This window comes from Carettochelys insculpta, chromosome 1, assembly GCF_033958435.1.
Source record: "Carettochelys insculpta isolate YL-2023 chromosome 1, ASM3395843v1, whole genome shotgun sequence".
NCBI classification, from domain to species: Eukaryota; Metazoa; Chordata; order Testudines; family Carettochelyidae; genus Carettochelys; species Carettochelys insculpta.
Window position 1 is genome coordinate 312,071,803 of NC_134137.1, and position 13,965 is coordinate 312,085,767.

The 13,965-nt window shown below is 50.2% G+C and overlaps 1 protein-coding gene across 3 annotated transcripts in view; it reads left to right on the forward strand.

Moving 5' to 3' along the window:
* The window catches only part of CPM (carboxypeptidase M), a 75,689-nt gene that overhangs the window by 24,227 nt on the left and 37,497 nt on the right, over positions 1-13,965 (forward strand). Inside the window, exon 3 of one of the 3 annotated variants that reach the window (XM_075013143.1) lies at positions 13,126-13,223. The exons of 1 other annotated variant lie outside the window; for it this stretch is intronic. In XM_075013143.1, coding sequence (XP_074869244.1) covers positions 13,126-13,223 — 98 coding nt within the window. Of the gene's footprint in view, positions 1-13,125; positions 13,224-13,965 lie in introns of those variants that run through there. One more of the 3 variants, XM_075013163.1, reaches the window with a different exon arrangement.

A 13,965-nucleotide genomic window follows, 5' to 3' on the forward strand; every position in this document is an offset into this window, starting at 1 on the left:
ATGAACAGTCTTCACTTGTCAGCATTTTATCACTATTTTTTTTAGTTGCACGTGTCTGAAATTTAATGATAATAAGTTTTGCCCTTAGCAATTTTTCTGTACTTACATGTAACAGCAGTTTCAGATGCTGCTATGTGTTGTTGGATACTTCACGTGTTGGCATAAGAACTCCTTAATTGTAAAAGTGGATTGTTTTTTTCCAGCAACTGGCAAGTCCAGAAGCAAAATTGCTCACTTATAGGCTGTGTAAAACAGAGATACAAGGCTTTTTATTGTACATGACGCGGAGATCCTGTTCAGCCTTAACTGGCCTTTTCTGTGTCACAGTGATGTTCTTTTCCCATCAACAGCCATTGCTTCTTGGTGGCATTGAATATTATACTGAAACCATGTTTTAAAACAAACCTGAATCTCAGTCTCCTACTGCAGCAATTGTATGGCATGCAAGCAGTTTTTACTGCTGTTAGGTGTTTAAGGACATACTTAGTATGGGTGTAATAACTGGCATTTGTGCCAACATCTGTGTGACCTGTGTGAATATTTGGGGGCAACGATCTGTCCATCAGTGCAATGGCCTGTTACTCTAAAGCAGGGGATGACAAACTTGTGAGCCACAGGCAGCATTTGTACAGTTAGAGTGTCTCACGGAGTTCCCCCCTCCCCACATTCTCTATCTACCAGACTGGAGTTGGAAAATGGGCTTCTGCCTAGTGGTGAGGTGCTGGGCCTTAGGACTTCTGCCCTGCAGAGGGTTGGGGTGCAGAGCTGGAGCCCTGGCCGGCATGCCCAGCTCTCACACTTACAAAGATTATCACACGCAGCTCAAAGAGTCAGTAAATTTAGCCACCCTTGCTCTAAAGAATCAGAATTATTCTAGGCATGGACCCCTCATAATCAAACAGAATATAAAACTACAGTATTTAGAACGCTGAGACATACCAAACACTGAAGCACATGACTGTCTCCCTTTGGAGTCAGAATGGACAATCCTAAAATGTTGCTGTGCATGGAATTGCTGTGTGGTAATTTCATGAATGCCATATGAGTGAAACCCAGTGTAGGTACAGTGACTATTTGCTATTTCCCCAAGTGAGTGTACAGAAAGTCCCCGACTTACGAACAGGTTACGTTCCGAACACCTGGTTGTAACTCGATTTGGTTGTAAATTGGAAATACCCTTATACTATAATCCCTCCAGGTACATGAGGATTATATTCCACATAACCCTTGCGTACCTTCAATTTTGTGTAAATCGGGGAGGGCTTGGGGGTCATGGGTTTGGGCCCCGGGAGGGGCAGGAGGGTTAAACCTGAAGTGGGTTAGGGTGGCAGGGGTGGTGGGAGGGTGCAGTTGAGCTGGGGCTCGCAGGGGGTTGGGGCAGGGGTTGAGCCCAACCAGGGGGTTGGAGCCAGGGCTGCAGGGGTGGTGGGTAGGAGGTTGGAGCTGGAGCCCCATGTGCTGGGGGATGGAAGCCCCGGGTGCAGGTTGACGCCAAAGCCCCATGTGCCGGGGAGAGTGAGCTGGGGCCGTGGGGGCTTGTGGGGGGTTGAACAGGGTGAACTGGGGCAGAGGGGGTTAGCTGGGGTGGGGGGTAGAGCCTCATTCGCCTGCAGCCGCTGACAGCTGGAGCCCTGCGCATGCTGGGCGGGGGGGGTCAGCTGGGGATGAGGAGGGTTGAGCTGGACAGAGGGTGGGGTTGAACGGGGTGAACCAGGGTGGGGGGTTGAGCTGGCAGGGGGGATAGGACCCCTGCGTACACAGACAGCAGCTGCCAGTCGGAGCTCCAAGTGCGGGGAGTGGGATGGTATGAGCTGGGGGCGCAGGAGGGAAAGGTTGAGCTGGGCGGGGTGGTTGAGTGAAGGGGGGTTGGAGCCCCAGGCATGGGAGGGAGAGCTGAGGCTGCGGGGGTGGGTTGAGCCAGGAGGGGGAGGGGTTGAATAGGGGTGCACTGGAGCAGAATGCTTGAGTGGGGGGCAGGCTGGAGCGCTGCGCTTGATCTGGTGCCACAAAGGGGTTGAGGCACGGGTGTGGGGGGGGTTTGGGGCACAGGGGTCGGAGCCTGGTCTGTGGGGGTTGAAGGGGATCCCTAGGCATGTGGCTGGAGCTGCCTGCTGGGGGAGGTGATCCGGGGCACGTGTGGGGGTGAGCTGGAGGTTGGTCATAAGTACCAATGGTCGCAAGTTGATGTGTTCATAAGTCGGGGACTGTCTGTATTTAGTTTAACAGGGCCTGTAGGGAAAACAAGCAGTAAGGTATGTCCTGCCCTGGCTGGGATCTAGAGAGCTAAATGGTTTAAAAAGGTATTCTGGAGAGAGTGAGGAGTGACTGCGGACTTACAAGGGGTGTGTCTGCACTACCAAGTTTTCTCAACGAAAGCAGCCTTTTGGCAACAGAAGCGAGAGCCTGTATTCTGCAATGCGATTTTTGTATGGGAAAAATGGCCAACGTCAGTGACTAAAAAGGACAGAGAAACCCTGGAGTAGTGTCGGAAGCAGCTGCGCCTGCCAGGCAATGGTAACCCTTAAGGAAGACAGGCAGGCACAGAGACCTACATTTTAATATTTTAAAATATTTTTCTTCAGGAGTTTTTGGTCCTAAACGAATAGTGATTTGCTTTGTGAAGGCTGTCTGGTCAGTGGAGGCCACTTAGCACTGCTCTTGAAGAACAAAACTACGGATAGACACCAGAACTCAGGTAATCATAATTAATACCAGAGGACTGCAGCCTGAGACCTTGTCTGAGGCTAGAGAATCTCAGGATTCCCCCTGTTCCCCAGGGTGCGTCTACACTAGCAAATACATTTGAAATCAGGATCGGAAGACCGAGTTCTTTCGAAAGAAGCTGCGGCGCGTCTGCACTGACATGGCGCTCTTTCGAAATTAACTTCGAAGGAGCTCCCCCGTTCTTTCGCAGTTGGTCCTCCACTCCCGGGATGGGAAAAGCGCCCTCCTTCGAAAGATAATTTTGAAAGAGAACAAGTGTAGATGCTCCGTGGCCCAATCTTTCGAAAGAACGGGTCCTCCTTGGCCGCGATCAGCTGGCAGGTGGCAGCGCCACTCACAGCACAAGCAGAGCTCTATGGCTCCAGCGTCCAGCCGCCTTTCAGCACGCAGGCTCCCAGAAGCCCTCAGGCAGGAAGCTGAGAGCGTGCAGGCAGCAGGGAGCCCACGCTGTTGTCCACACAGCTCCCAGCCACGACGCCCCAGGGGAAGCAGCAGCACCTCCGGCACCATGGCCAGCAGCCAGGACTCCCGTCCTCCCAGGAGGGAAGCCAGCCCTCACAAACGTCAGGCCCCTTCCTGGACAGAGGCCGAGCTGCAGGACCTCCTTGCCCTGTGGGAAGATGAGGAGGCCCTGCAGCTGATGGGGGCCCGGCACCGAAACACCCCTGCCTTTGAGCACCTGGAAAAGGGGCCTCACTGACCGGGGTCACCCCACCTGGACCCCAGACCGGGTGAGGTCAAATGTGAAGGAGCTCCAGCAGGCCTACTGTCGGGCTTGGGACACGGCCAGGCGGTCAGAGGCAGCACCCACCAGCTGCCCCTACTTCCAAGAACTTGACCGCCTCCTTGGGCCCAAGGAGTCTGGACCCCCCAGCCGTGTACATGGACACTGCCGCCCCCTCAGCTGAGCCGGAGGAGACGGGGATGGGGACTGATGGGAAGGACTGGCCCGGACCACTGGCCACCCGCAGGCGACCCCCAGGATCCAGGACACCAGTGATGACGATGATCATCGATGTCCCCTTGGGCCCATCCAGCTTGGCCCCCTCCAGCCGTTCCTTGCCCGAGTTCCTGGAGGGACCCACAGGTAAGTACTGTGCACACTGGTTGCCGCGGGGCCAGAGGGGGGCGTGCAGTCCCACCTGGGGTGGCCACAGCCAACATCCCCATCTCAGAGGGCTGATGTGTGGCACCCAGCACCCTGAGGGCCGGACAGTACCACGGGCCGCCAGGTCGCAGAGGGACCGAGGGAGGCAGAGGAGAGCCAGCGCTACCGCACCCCAGATGGGGAACCCCGGATGCAATCCCTGCAGGACCGCTGGCATGGGGTAGGCAGGACAGCTGGGTGGCTTCAGGGGGTCCCTCACTGGGACTAATGGCCTGTTCCTCTCCCCTTTTGTCTCCACAGCTCCAGCAGCCAGCAGCTGGACCAGCCCTGTGACAGGCCCGGGGAGCCCCACCACTGAGGGCGAGGGGGAGCGGCCCAGGCCTCGGGCTGGAACAGCACAGGGCCGCCATCGGTCCCTCCGTCGGCGACACCAGGCCAGGGAGGAGGAGGCAGGGGACACGGCCCACAAGGCCACCCTGTGGGAGCTGGCAGGTGTCGTGTGGGAATGGCTTGCCATGGAGCAGCAGGGATGGGACCAGGTGGGGTCCAACATGGACGGCCTCACCCAGGCCATGGTTGGCCACCTGGCCCCTGCTGCCACTCCATCGCAGGTCACTCCCGCACCCGCATGCCCCCTCCCTCCCAGCAGTTCCCCCCGACCCCGGCTCCAATCCCACAGCCCCCTGCCCCCCTGAGGAGGCCGACCTGGAGGCCCTGCTCCCTCCCCACCTCCCCCTGGCCAGCCTTATCCGCCTGGCCCACAGCCTGCTGGCCAGGTGGAGGCCAAGCCCCCGCGCCCCTCCTCCCCCCTCCCGTGCCAAGCCCGACACAGGCACAGGGACCACACCCGAGCCACACCCCTACCTCCCTGTGCCACCGGCCCCAGTCTGGCCCAGCCCTGGCGAGGAAGGGGGCTGCGACAGGGCTCCCAGCCATCGAGCCCCCTGGAGGGGTGAGGCCCCCGGCCCCCCGTCCACCCTCCCCTCTGCCATGTAAATAGTTCTCCCTTTTCACCCTCCCCCCTCGCATGTAAATAGTTCTCCCCACTTACCCTCCCCCTACATGTATATAGCTCCCCCTAGAAAATGAGGGGCACAGTTCTTGAGTAAATAGTTTATTTTTATGTTTTAACCTGTGTCACCTATGCATGGGTGCTGGTGTGTGTGCGTGCGCGTGCACGTGCACGTGCACGCAGAGTACAGGTGCGGGGGGGAGTGTGTGCAGGATGGGGGGGAGTATGCAGTGTGGGGTCGGTTACCGTGGCCCCCGCTCAAAGGCCTGGCTCAGGTCTCCCTTACACGCACCCTGTCCTGCTGGGCCTGGTGACACAGGGCAGCAGGGGGCTGTTCGTGTCCATGCCCCACTTTGGCGGCCCACCTCTGCATATAGGGCTTGTGTTTCGCCTCCACCAGGTTATGGAGGGTGCAGCAGGCCCCAACCACCGCCGGGACGTTGGGGAGGCCCGCCTCTAACCTGGTGTAGAGGCATCTAAAATGGCCCTTGAGGCAGCCGAATGCCCGCTCCACAGTGTTCTGGGCACGATTCAGCCACTCGTTAAAAAGGTCCTGGCTCGGCTGGGTGTGCCCGGTGTATGGCCACATCAGCCAAGCCTGCAGAGGTTAGACCGCGTCCGCCAAGATGCAGGGCGGCTTCGTCGTGTGAGCTGCCGCCAGGGGATGAAGGTCCCCTCGGCCATATGATGTCCTAGCCCTGAGTTCCTGAAGACCCTTGCCCACATAGATGTCCTCGAACCGGCTGTTGGTGTCAACCAGGGCTTGCAGGACCACCGAGTGGTAGCCCTTGCGATTGATGTAGGCCCCGTGGCTGTACTCCGGGGCCCAGACGGCAATGTGGGTGCCATCCAGGGCCCCAAAGCAGTTGGGGAAGCCCAGCTCCTGGAATCCCTGGATGGCGTAGTCCAGGTCCTTGACTCACACCAGCTGCCTCAGGAGCACCTTGTTGATCGCCCGGATGACCTGCAGGGCGTAGGGGGGCGCGCTCGTGAGGGTGGGGTGGGGTGTGGCTTGCCCACCCGTGCCTGTCCCCACTCCTGCCCTGGCCCCGGGGTGCCCACCCGTGCCCGTCCCCATCACCGCCTCTGGCCCCGGGGTGCCCGCCCATGCCCAGCCCTATCCTCGCCCCTGGCCCTGGGGTGCCCATCCATGCCCGTCCCTGCCCCTGGCCCAGGGTGCCTGCCCTTCTCCAGATGGTTCCTGTCACCAGGCTGCCCCCCGCCCACCACAAGCAGCCTAGGTGTGAGCTGGGCATGGCTTACTTCAACAAGGATGGCCCCGATGGTGGCTTTGCCCACCCTGAACTGGCGTCCGATGGATTGGTAACTGTCCGGGGTGGCCAGCTTCCATAGGGCGATGGCCACCTTTTTGTGCAGGGGGGAGTGCTGGCCTCAGTTGTGTGTCCTGGTGCTGGAGGACTGGGGTGAGCCACTGGCACAGCTCCAGGAATGTCCCCTTGGTCATCCTGAAGTTCTGTAGCCACCAGTCATCACCCCGGTCCTCCAGCACCAGCCGGTCGCATCAGTCGCTGCTTGTGGGGAAGCTCCACAGGCGGCAGATGACCCGAGGGACCGGCTGGAGACGTTGCGCCCTGAGGATGGTGTCTAGGAGTGTGGCTATTGTGGTGGCCACCCAGAGCCACTGGCTACTGCTGTGATGGGGGGGTGGGTGCTGCTCGGGCCCATGGGGCCTGGGATGCCACCTCTGCTGTCTGTCTGTCTGTCTCTTTCTCGTGCCCGCTGCCTGGGGACAGGGTTGCTGGCCCTCAGAGTGTGCAGGCTGAGATACGGTGGGGGGAGCCCTTTAATGGGACGGCAGGCGGCAGCCCTGGAAGGGCTCGTCCGCCAAGCGACCCTGCCCTTGGCACTTCCTGTCCCTGCTCTTTTGAAAGAGCGCCCTGGTGTGTGTGGACGCTCTCTTTCAAAATTGTGCTGGGGGCTTTTGAAAGAACGGACCAAACCTTTGGTCCCTGCTGGTGTGCGTGGACACTCTGTTTTGAAAGAGCATCTTTCGATGTTCTCTTTCGAAAGATGTTCCTTTGAAACAAAACTGTAGTGTAGACACAGCCCCAGAGATGTGATTACTTGAAGCCTGATTTCCGAAAAAGGGTGTACTCAAGATCAGGAGGGGTCAGAGTGCAGTCACTCTGGTAACTGATAGTAATTGCAAGCATTACAGCATATCAGTGACTGAGATACTTGGAACCTTTACATCGTAAGAAATAAAACAAGTTGTTTGCATCCAACAACCATAAGAATACTAACAATGTCTTTGTCCAAGTTCTGGTACTTATCTGTGAACCTTTATATTTTGTACAAAGGACTGCACAGGTGATAGGATTTCCAACTCAGTCTTGTTTTCGTTACCTTTCAACAGCCTTACTCTGCTCAGAGCAAACAATTTTTCACTCAAAAGTGTATTGCTCTTTTTTGAAATAACATAACCAGAGTAATCTGCTCATAGCACCAATTTTCATGCATTACATTCTTTGACATTTCTTACAGATGAGTTGTTGCCACACCCTTAATATTGGAACTTGGCCTTGCTCCTGTGTTGTTATTTTGTCATATTTAATTAGTACAGTAAAACCAAGAATAGCCATACTATCACCTTGCTCCAAGGGAAGCCAATAAACACACTTCTAAAAACAACTGTGCAAAACAATAACATACCAATTACAGCAAAATGGAGGGCTGTTGCATGCTTCTGCCACCTTATAAATCATGTTTTTAACTGTTATTTATTCTCTATTGCCATGTCATTTCACTGCAGCTATATTTGTCACATTGAAGGCCAAGATATTCGCAGATGCTTTCGAAGTCTGATACCACCAGCAACAGAATGTGGTCTGTCAGCAAATGCTGTTTTAAGTACAGGCTGTCTTCTAATTTTCTCAGAATATCGCAGGCTGTTTACAACAATAGCGAAGAACAACAGAGAGATTTTTTTCCCTTGAAACACAAACAAAACTTCATGGCTGGCTGGTTGTTTGGTTTTTTTCCAATGGCAGACCCAAATCTGATGTTTATTCATAGGATCTTTATGGCCATTGTTTTCAGCACATCTCTATTGCAGTCTAAATATTGTGTGAGGTACCTGGTCAATACACAACAGCTCTAGCTGAGGAGAGTTCTGTGAAAGTTCTCTTTCCCTGATAGAAGTTGGTCTGATATTTTTTTTTTTTATTATGACCTCATTCGTCTTGTAGCTCCAGTTCTCTCATTAACCCAGTGGTTCCCAACCTCTTTCAGATGGGGACCCATTTGGACAATTCAGGAAGACTTGGTGACCCCCACAGCAATTCAAAACCGGGGAGGGGGGCGAGAGGAAGCAGAGCCGTAATGAGCTAATTTTGCACCTGAGGCAAGAATATAAAATTGTGCCCCCTCATGTTTATGTATTCATAATAGTTATTTCATAGAAAAGGGGAAATATGTTAATAACACAACATTTACTATAGTTAGTCAGGGTTGTGGTGGTGGAAAGACACTTATCCCCAAGCTGCTCCCCCTGGCTTAAACCCCACACTCGGGCTTGGGGAGTCACGCTCGGGCTGGAGGGGGCTAGAGGGGGCTGGGGAGTCATACTCAGGCGTTAGGAGTCACTCAGGGGCTGCAGGAGTCTAGGGGAGTCACACTTGGGCTGGAAGGGGCTAGGGGAGTCACTCGGGCTGAAGGGGGCTAAGCGTGTCTCGCTCAGGGGCAAGGAGTGACTCACAGACTGGAGGGAGCTAGGGGAGGCACAGGAAGCCCCGAAGCTGGAAGTCATCTGGGGCGTGGAGCTCTGGCCAGTAGCATCAGCTGCAGGAACCCCAACCAGCATGGAGGGAGCCCTCATCTCTGCAACTGGAAGCCAGCTGGGGCAGAGCCCTGGCTGGCAGAGCCACACCCAGGAACCCTGGCCAGGGCTGGTGGGGAACCCCGACTCCTGCAGCTGGAAGCTGGCCTGGGGGAACCCTGCTGGGGTCTGGGCAGGGACTCCATCTCCTGCAGAGGCTGGAAGCCAGGGAGCTGATCAGCTCTGCCCTCCCTCCCAACCTCGGCCTCAGGCCCCCACCTTACCTGAGCTGGGCATTGCTCCTCAGTTATGCAGTTTTCTGCCCTGCAGCTGAAATGGTTCTCAATTTAATGGATTGTCTTAACTATCTGTTAATCCAATTAAGAAGTTGAGAACCACTTGAGGGGTGTGAATGGCACCTGTGGAGCTGCTCAGCCCAGCCTGCAACCCTTTTGAAATGTAATCATGACCCATGTTTGGGTCTCGACCTATAGGTTGGGAAACCCTGCCTTAACCTTTCTGACAGTGTGGTGACACCTCTTTGTTGGTAGAGTCACAAAGGATTTTAGGCATTAAAATGCCTAACTTTTAGATATCCTGTGCTCTAGTGAATCCACAACTTTGAATTAGGTGTTCAGGCTTCCTGTGCAATGAATGGGCATTGTTAGGTGCCCAAAGCAAGCCAGTAAGACCTGCTGAGACACGGGGTGGAGTTTAAGTCCCACCCGTCTCTGGGAAAGGCAATCATGTTACTTCAAAGACGAACAAAATAATTTATTAGGTGATGAGGTTTCGTGGTGCAGACCCACTTCTTCAGATCTGGAGACAGTGCTCTACTCGAAATAGTACTGAAGGCGAATTGGCATGGCAATTATACAACAGAGAGATACGAACAAAAAAACTTGAAATGAAAACTGACAAATCAGGTACGTAGGGCAGAAGAGGGATGAAGGCTGGGGAGGAGGGGGGCGAAAATTACTTTGTGTGTCTATTAAGTGACTCGCCTGAAATCACTATGAATATCAAAGAGATGGAAGCTGTAACGTGTAAGATAATTGCTATCTCCATTGAGACCAGATCTGAAGAAGTGGGTCTGCCCCGCAAAAGCTCATCACCTAATAAATTGTTAGTCTTTAAAGTGCTACATGACTGCTTTTTGTTTTGTTAAGATACAGACTAGCAGGGCTACCTCTCTCTTACTGTCCATCTCAGGATGTTAGGTAAGCCTTTCCTGCACCTAGCTACATTCCATAGACAAGTGAAAAAAAAAAATCATGTCTTGTGTGACATGCTTTGGTTAACTTAACCCCACTATAGCTAAATTAGTGGAAGAATTCTTCTATCAACTTAACTACCACCTGTTGAGGAGATGGGTTAACTACAGCTATGGACCAAAAAAAAAAAAATCCTTCCATTGATGTAGTAAATCTCTGAACTACAGCATTGCTGTCATACCGTTTTAGATTTCTGGCTATGTGGAGTAAATGCTTCCCTCTATTTGGGATTCACAACTGGGCATGTTTTTGGAGTACAGTAGACCCGGACTTACATGATTTCCACTTAGGCGTTCCTGGCAATAATTCGAATCAGAATTGTGAGTGACGGGGAGCCAGGAACCAGTTGGCAGCCTGGCTCTAGGCTCCCCTCTGCTTGCAGAAGCCGGGAAAGAGACCAGCGCTGCTGCGCTGGTCAGTTTCATGGTTCCCATGGGTGGCAGGGAGCCCAGATCCAGGAACAACAGAGCTGGACAGTTTCCCAGCTCCTGCAAGTGGAGATGATCCTGGAGCCAGGCTGCTGCCTGGTTCTCAGTTACCCACTGTTCCTGGTTGCAAGGAAACTGTCCAGCACTGGTGTGCCTGGATCTGGGCTCCCCGCCGCTCACGGGATCAGGGAGCCAGTCGCAGACAGGACCGGGACCCAAAGGCGGCAGGTTCTCCCCAGCTGGTCCTGACTTACATGAAATTTGACTTACATGTGGTTGCCTAAGAACACAACCTATGCATAAGTCAGGAGTATATTGTATGTAGATGTAATGATGTCCATAAGAGGTCTTTTTCATAGCATTTTATTTAAACTTGAGGATGGACATGAGGAAATGGTATTTCCCCTTTCAGTGCTCTTCCAATAGAAACTTATTTCTTACCCTTCAATAATCCTAAGAACCAAATCCACCTGTCCTTATTCAAACAAAAATTGAGCTGAAGTTAATAATTTGTTGCTGTTGTTTTCATTAGAGGCATCTGCCTTCCCCTACAATAACAATATGGTAGGTTTTTATTTAAATATTATCCTATTTTAAGGTTGAATTATTTAACTAAATGCAATCTTCTCAATTTGATATGGGAACTCAAATTATGCAATCGATAGCTATAAAAGCATACAGTATTGCCAACCTCAAATGTACAGAACAAAATTTTGGCTTATAGGTCGAGTTTTTAACCTGTAGCGTCCTCACATTTAATTATTCCGAAGGCGGTTGTACTGACTTCAGTGGGACTATTTGTATGGTTATTACTAACTGTGAGGAAAAAGCGTGGCACATACTGCGCATAAATAGATCTGGCTGAACAATACTAACCCAATTAAAATTTTGGTGAATTCTTGGCTTTTTTTTTTAATTGGGTTGGTTTTGGGAGGGCAAAGGGGGTGGTTATAGTTGCGGGGGTGGGGATTGTATACTGACATATTCCCAAAGAAGCCTTGTTTGCAAAGCACTTTGGTACTGATTATCCTATCTCCCAATGTATTTGATATTAGAACACACAACTGATTAGCCAAACATTTTAAAGTATGCAGTAAACTTACTTGATTTTGAAGATTTACAAATATAAAATGCCTCTAGTACAGGTTGAACCTCTCTTGCCTGGCACCCTCAGGACCTGACTGGTGCCGGACGAGAGAATTTGCTGGATTATGGGAGGTCGGTATTGTCTAGCACTTTACCAACACTTCCACTGCTTCTTGAGCTCTCAGAAGATATTTAAGGATAAATTAGAGCTAAATAACAGCACAGAACACTGAGAGCCAGGACTGGTGGCTGTAAACAAACTTTATGGGACCATGGGAAACTTGGTCACTCCCATGATAAGTGGTCATCCAGCTAACTAAAATCATGCCAGATTGCAGAGTGTGCAGGACGAGAGAGTTCCGGATTAAAGAAGTTCAATCTGTATTTTCAAGTAGAAGCTCTAGCAGTTGCAAAAATATTTGCTGATTGTGTTAAAATATTCTGTCAATTTTGATGAAGTCAGATTTAGGGTTAAATGTGTATCAGAGTCATACATTACATGGGGAGCTGCTTTTGGTTTAAAACATCCATAAATTTAAAAATTTTTGCAAAAGCAGGCCCACTGATCTGTTAGTATGTATGTTAGTAAATCCCCTTATTCCCATGAGCAGATGGGAATAAGGGGACTTCGAAGTAGGCAGGGTCCTTTCGAAAAAGAGCCCTGTTGGGGTGAGCTGCGCGGCGGCGAGCCGCATCAATTTCGAAGCGCTGTGGCTGCCCGCGTGCTAATGAAGCACTGAATATGCATTTCAGCGCTTCATTAGTAGACTTCGAAATGGCCATTTGTGTGGCCATTTTGAAGTTTGGGGCTAGTGTAGACACAGCCTTTGTCTGTGGATGCTCCACAATCTTTGTTGACAAAACACTTTTCCCAGGTCCATTTATTTACATGTACTTGACTGTTTTATACTTATTTTACACAGGTTGCTTTGATTGTGGTTAGTTCTGAGGTCCATGAGGTGTATTTAGTTTCAGCAAATCTGTTTTTCCTGTCACCTCTTCACCTTCAGGGAAAGGTAGATGGTGGTAGTTTTAAATAGTGGAAGAATATCTTACTTTACTCCTTAAATCTGGTCACATTTTGGCAGCCAACTTAAATTTGATAATCTAGGCCCTGATCTGGATTTCACGCCCATGAGTAAATGTGGAAGAACAGGTCCCCAACAACAACAAAAGCTATTGGTATAGATGATCCATTATAGTTAATTTTTTATGAGTAATTTCTGATGTGTCTTTAACTCAGAAATGTGCTTGTTATTCCAGTGTCTCCAGATGTCCTACAAACAATTCATTATATTTTATTTTGCAAGATGATGCTCCTACTTCACTGATGATGAAATATTTTGTCTGTCCCTTGGGAAACTTTTGTTTTGTTTTCTTAGTGCTTAGAGAGACAGTGTGAATATGTTTTCTCCCAGAACCTCTCTCTTATTCAATAAACCCAAATTTAAAAGAATGTCTTAGAAAATTGTCTAGCTGGCCAAATAATACCTGCATTTTCAGCCGTATTATCATTATTATACAAACGAATAGCTCGGTACATTTTTAACTTGGGCTTTGAAGACAAGATACAGTTCTGAAGTTTATTAAAAATCTACTTTATATATAAAGGGTAGATGGGTCAAAAATTGGGAGAATATGTGGGATTTCTAACTTTTTTTTTTCCAGTTTGTATCACTTGACACTTAATTTCTTTTTCTCTTCCTCTTTTAAAGGTAGAGAACTGTGGGTTCTTATTCTGGGAAAATTTCCAAACCAACATACCATTGGCATACCAGAGTTCAAGTATATTGCTAATATGCATGGGGATGAGGTACGCCTACATTTTCAATTTTTTCCGTGTCATTTCTAGCAAAACTTTTACCAGGGACTTAAAAGGAATTTTGCTTATACTCGGATTATTAATTATTTGGGGTTGCTTTGCCCCTCTACTTTCTTCCAAATTCTTAAAGGTGATCGACAAAAGACCTGAAATAGGTCTGTGCCCTTTGTATCTCTTAAGGATGTAAATTTAAACTTCTTTTTGTCTTTCTTGAACCTAAGAAATCTTAGAAACATTGTCTGATTTTTTTTTCCCTGGGTTTGAAGGATCTCTGGTATTTGTGTGAGGTCTTCACTTAATTAAAAGAATATGTGTTAATTTCTAACAAAAATACTTCTTTTCTGCAAAATATATCAACAAAACATTACAAAAAGATTAACAGTCCACTTAATTTTTTTCCCCTTTTAATAGCTGAACTTTCTCTCCCTTGGGTCTGTATTACTGCCGTTCTCATTAGTTCACCAGGCTTTTTCCACTACAGGAAAAACCTGAATTTCTAATGTAAATATGCATTTTTTTTTTTTAAGATAAACAAATCTTTTAGGTTTCCTTCATATATCAAAAAGAGAACAGGCATTCTCTTTTCTCTGTTACATATCCCTGTGAGGGCCACTAGAGAGAGAAGGCACATTAAACATTCAGTGCGTGGCATAGGGACATCATGCAAAGAATCTGAGGAAATTTAAGTGTTGGGCTGCAGAGTTCAGCACTTTACACAGAGCACATTAGACCT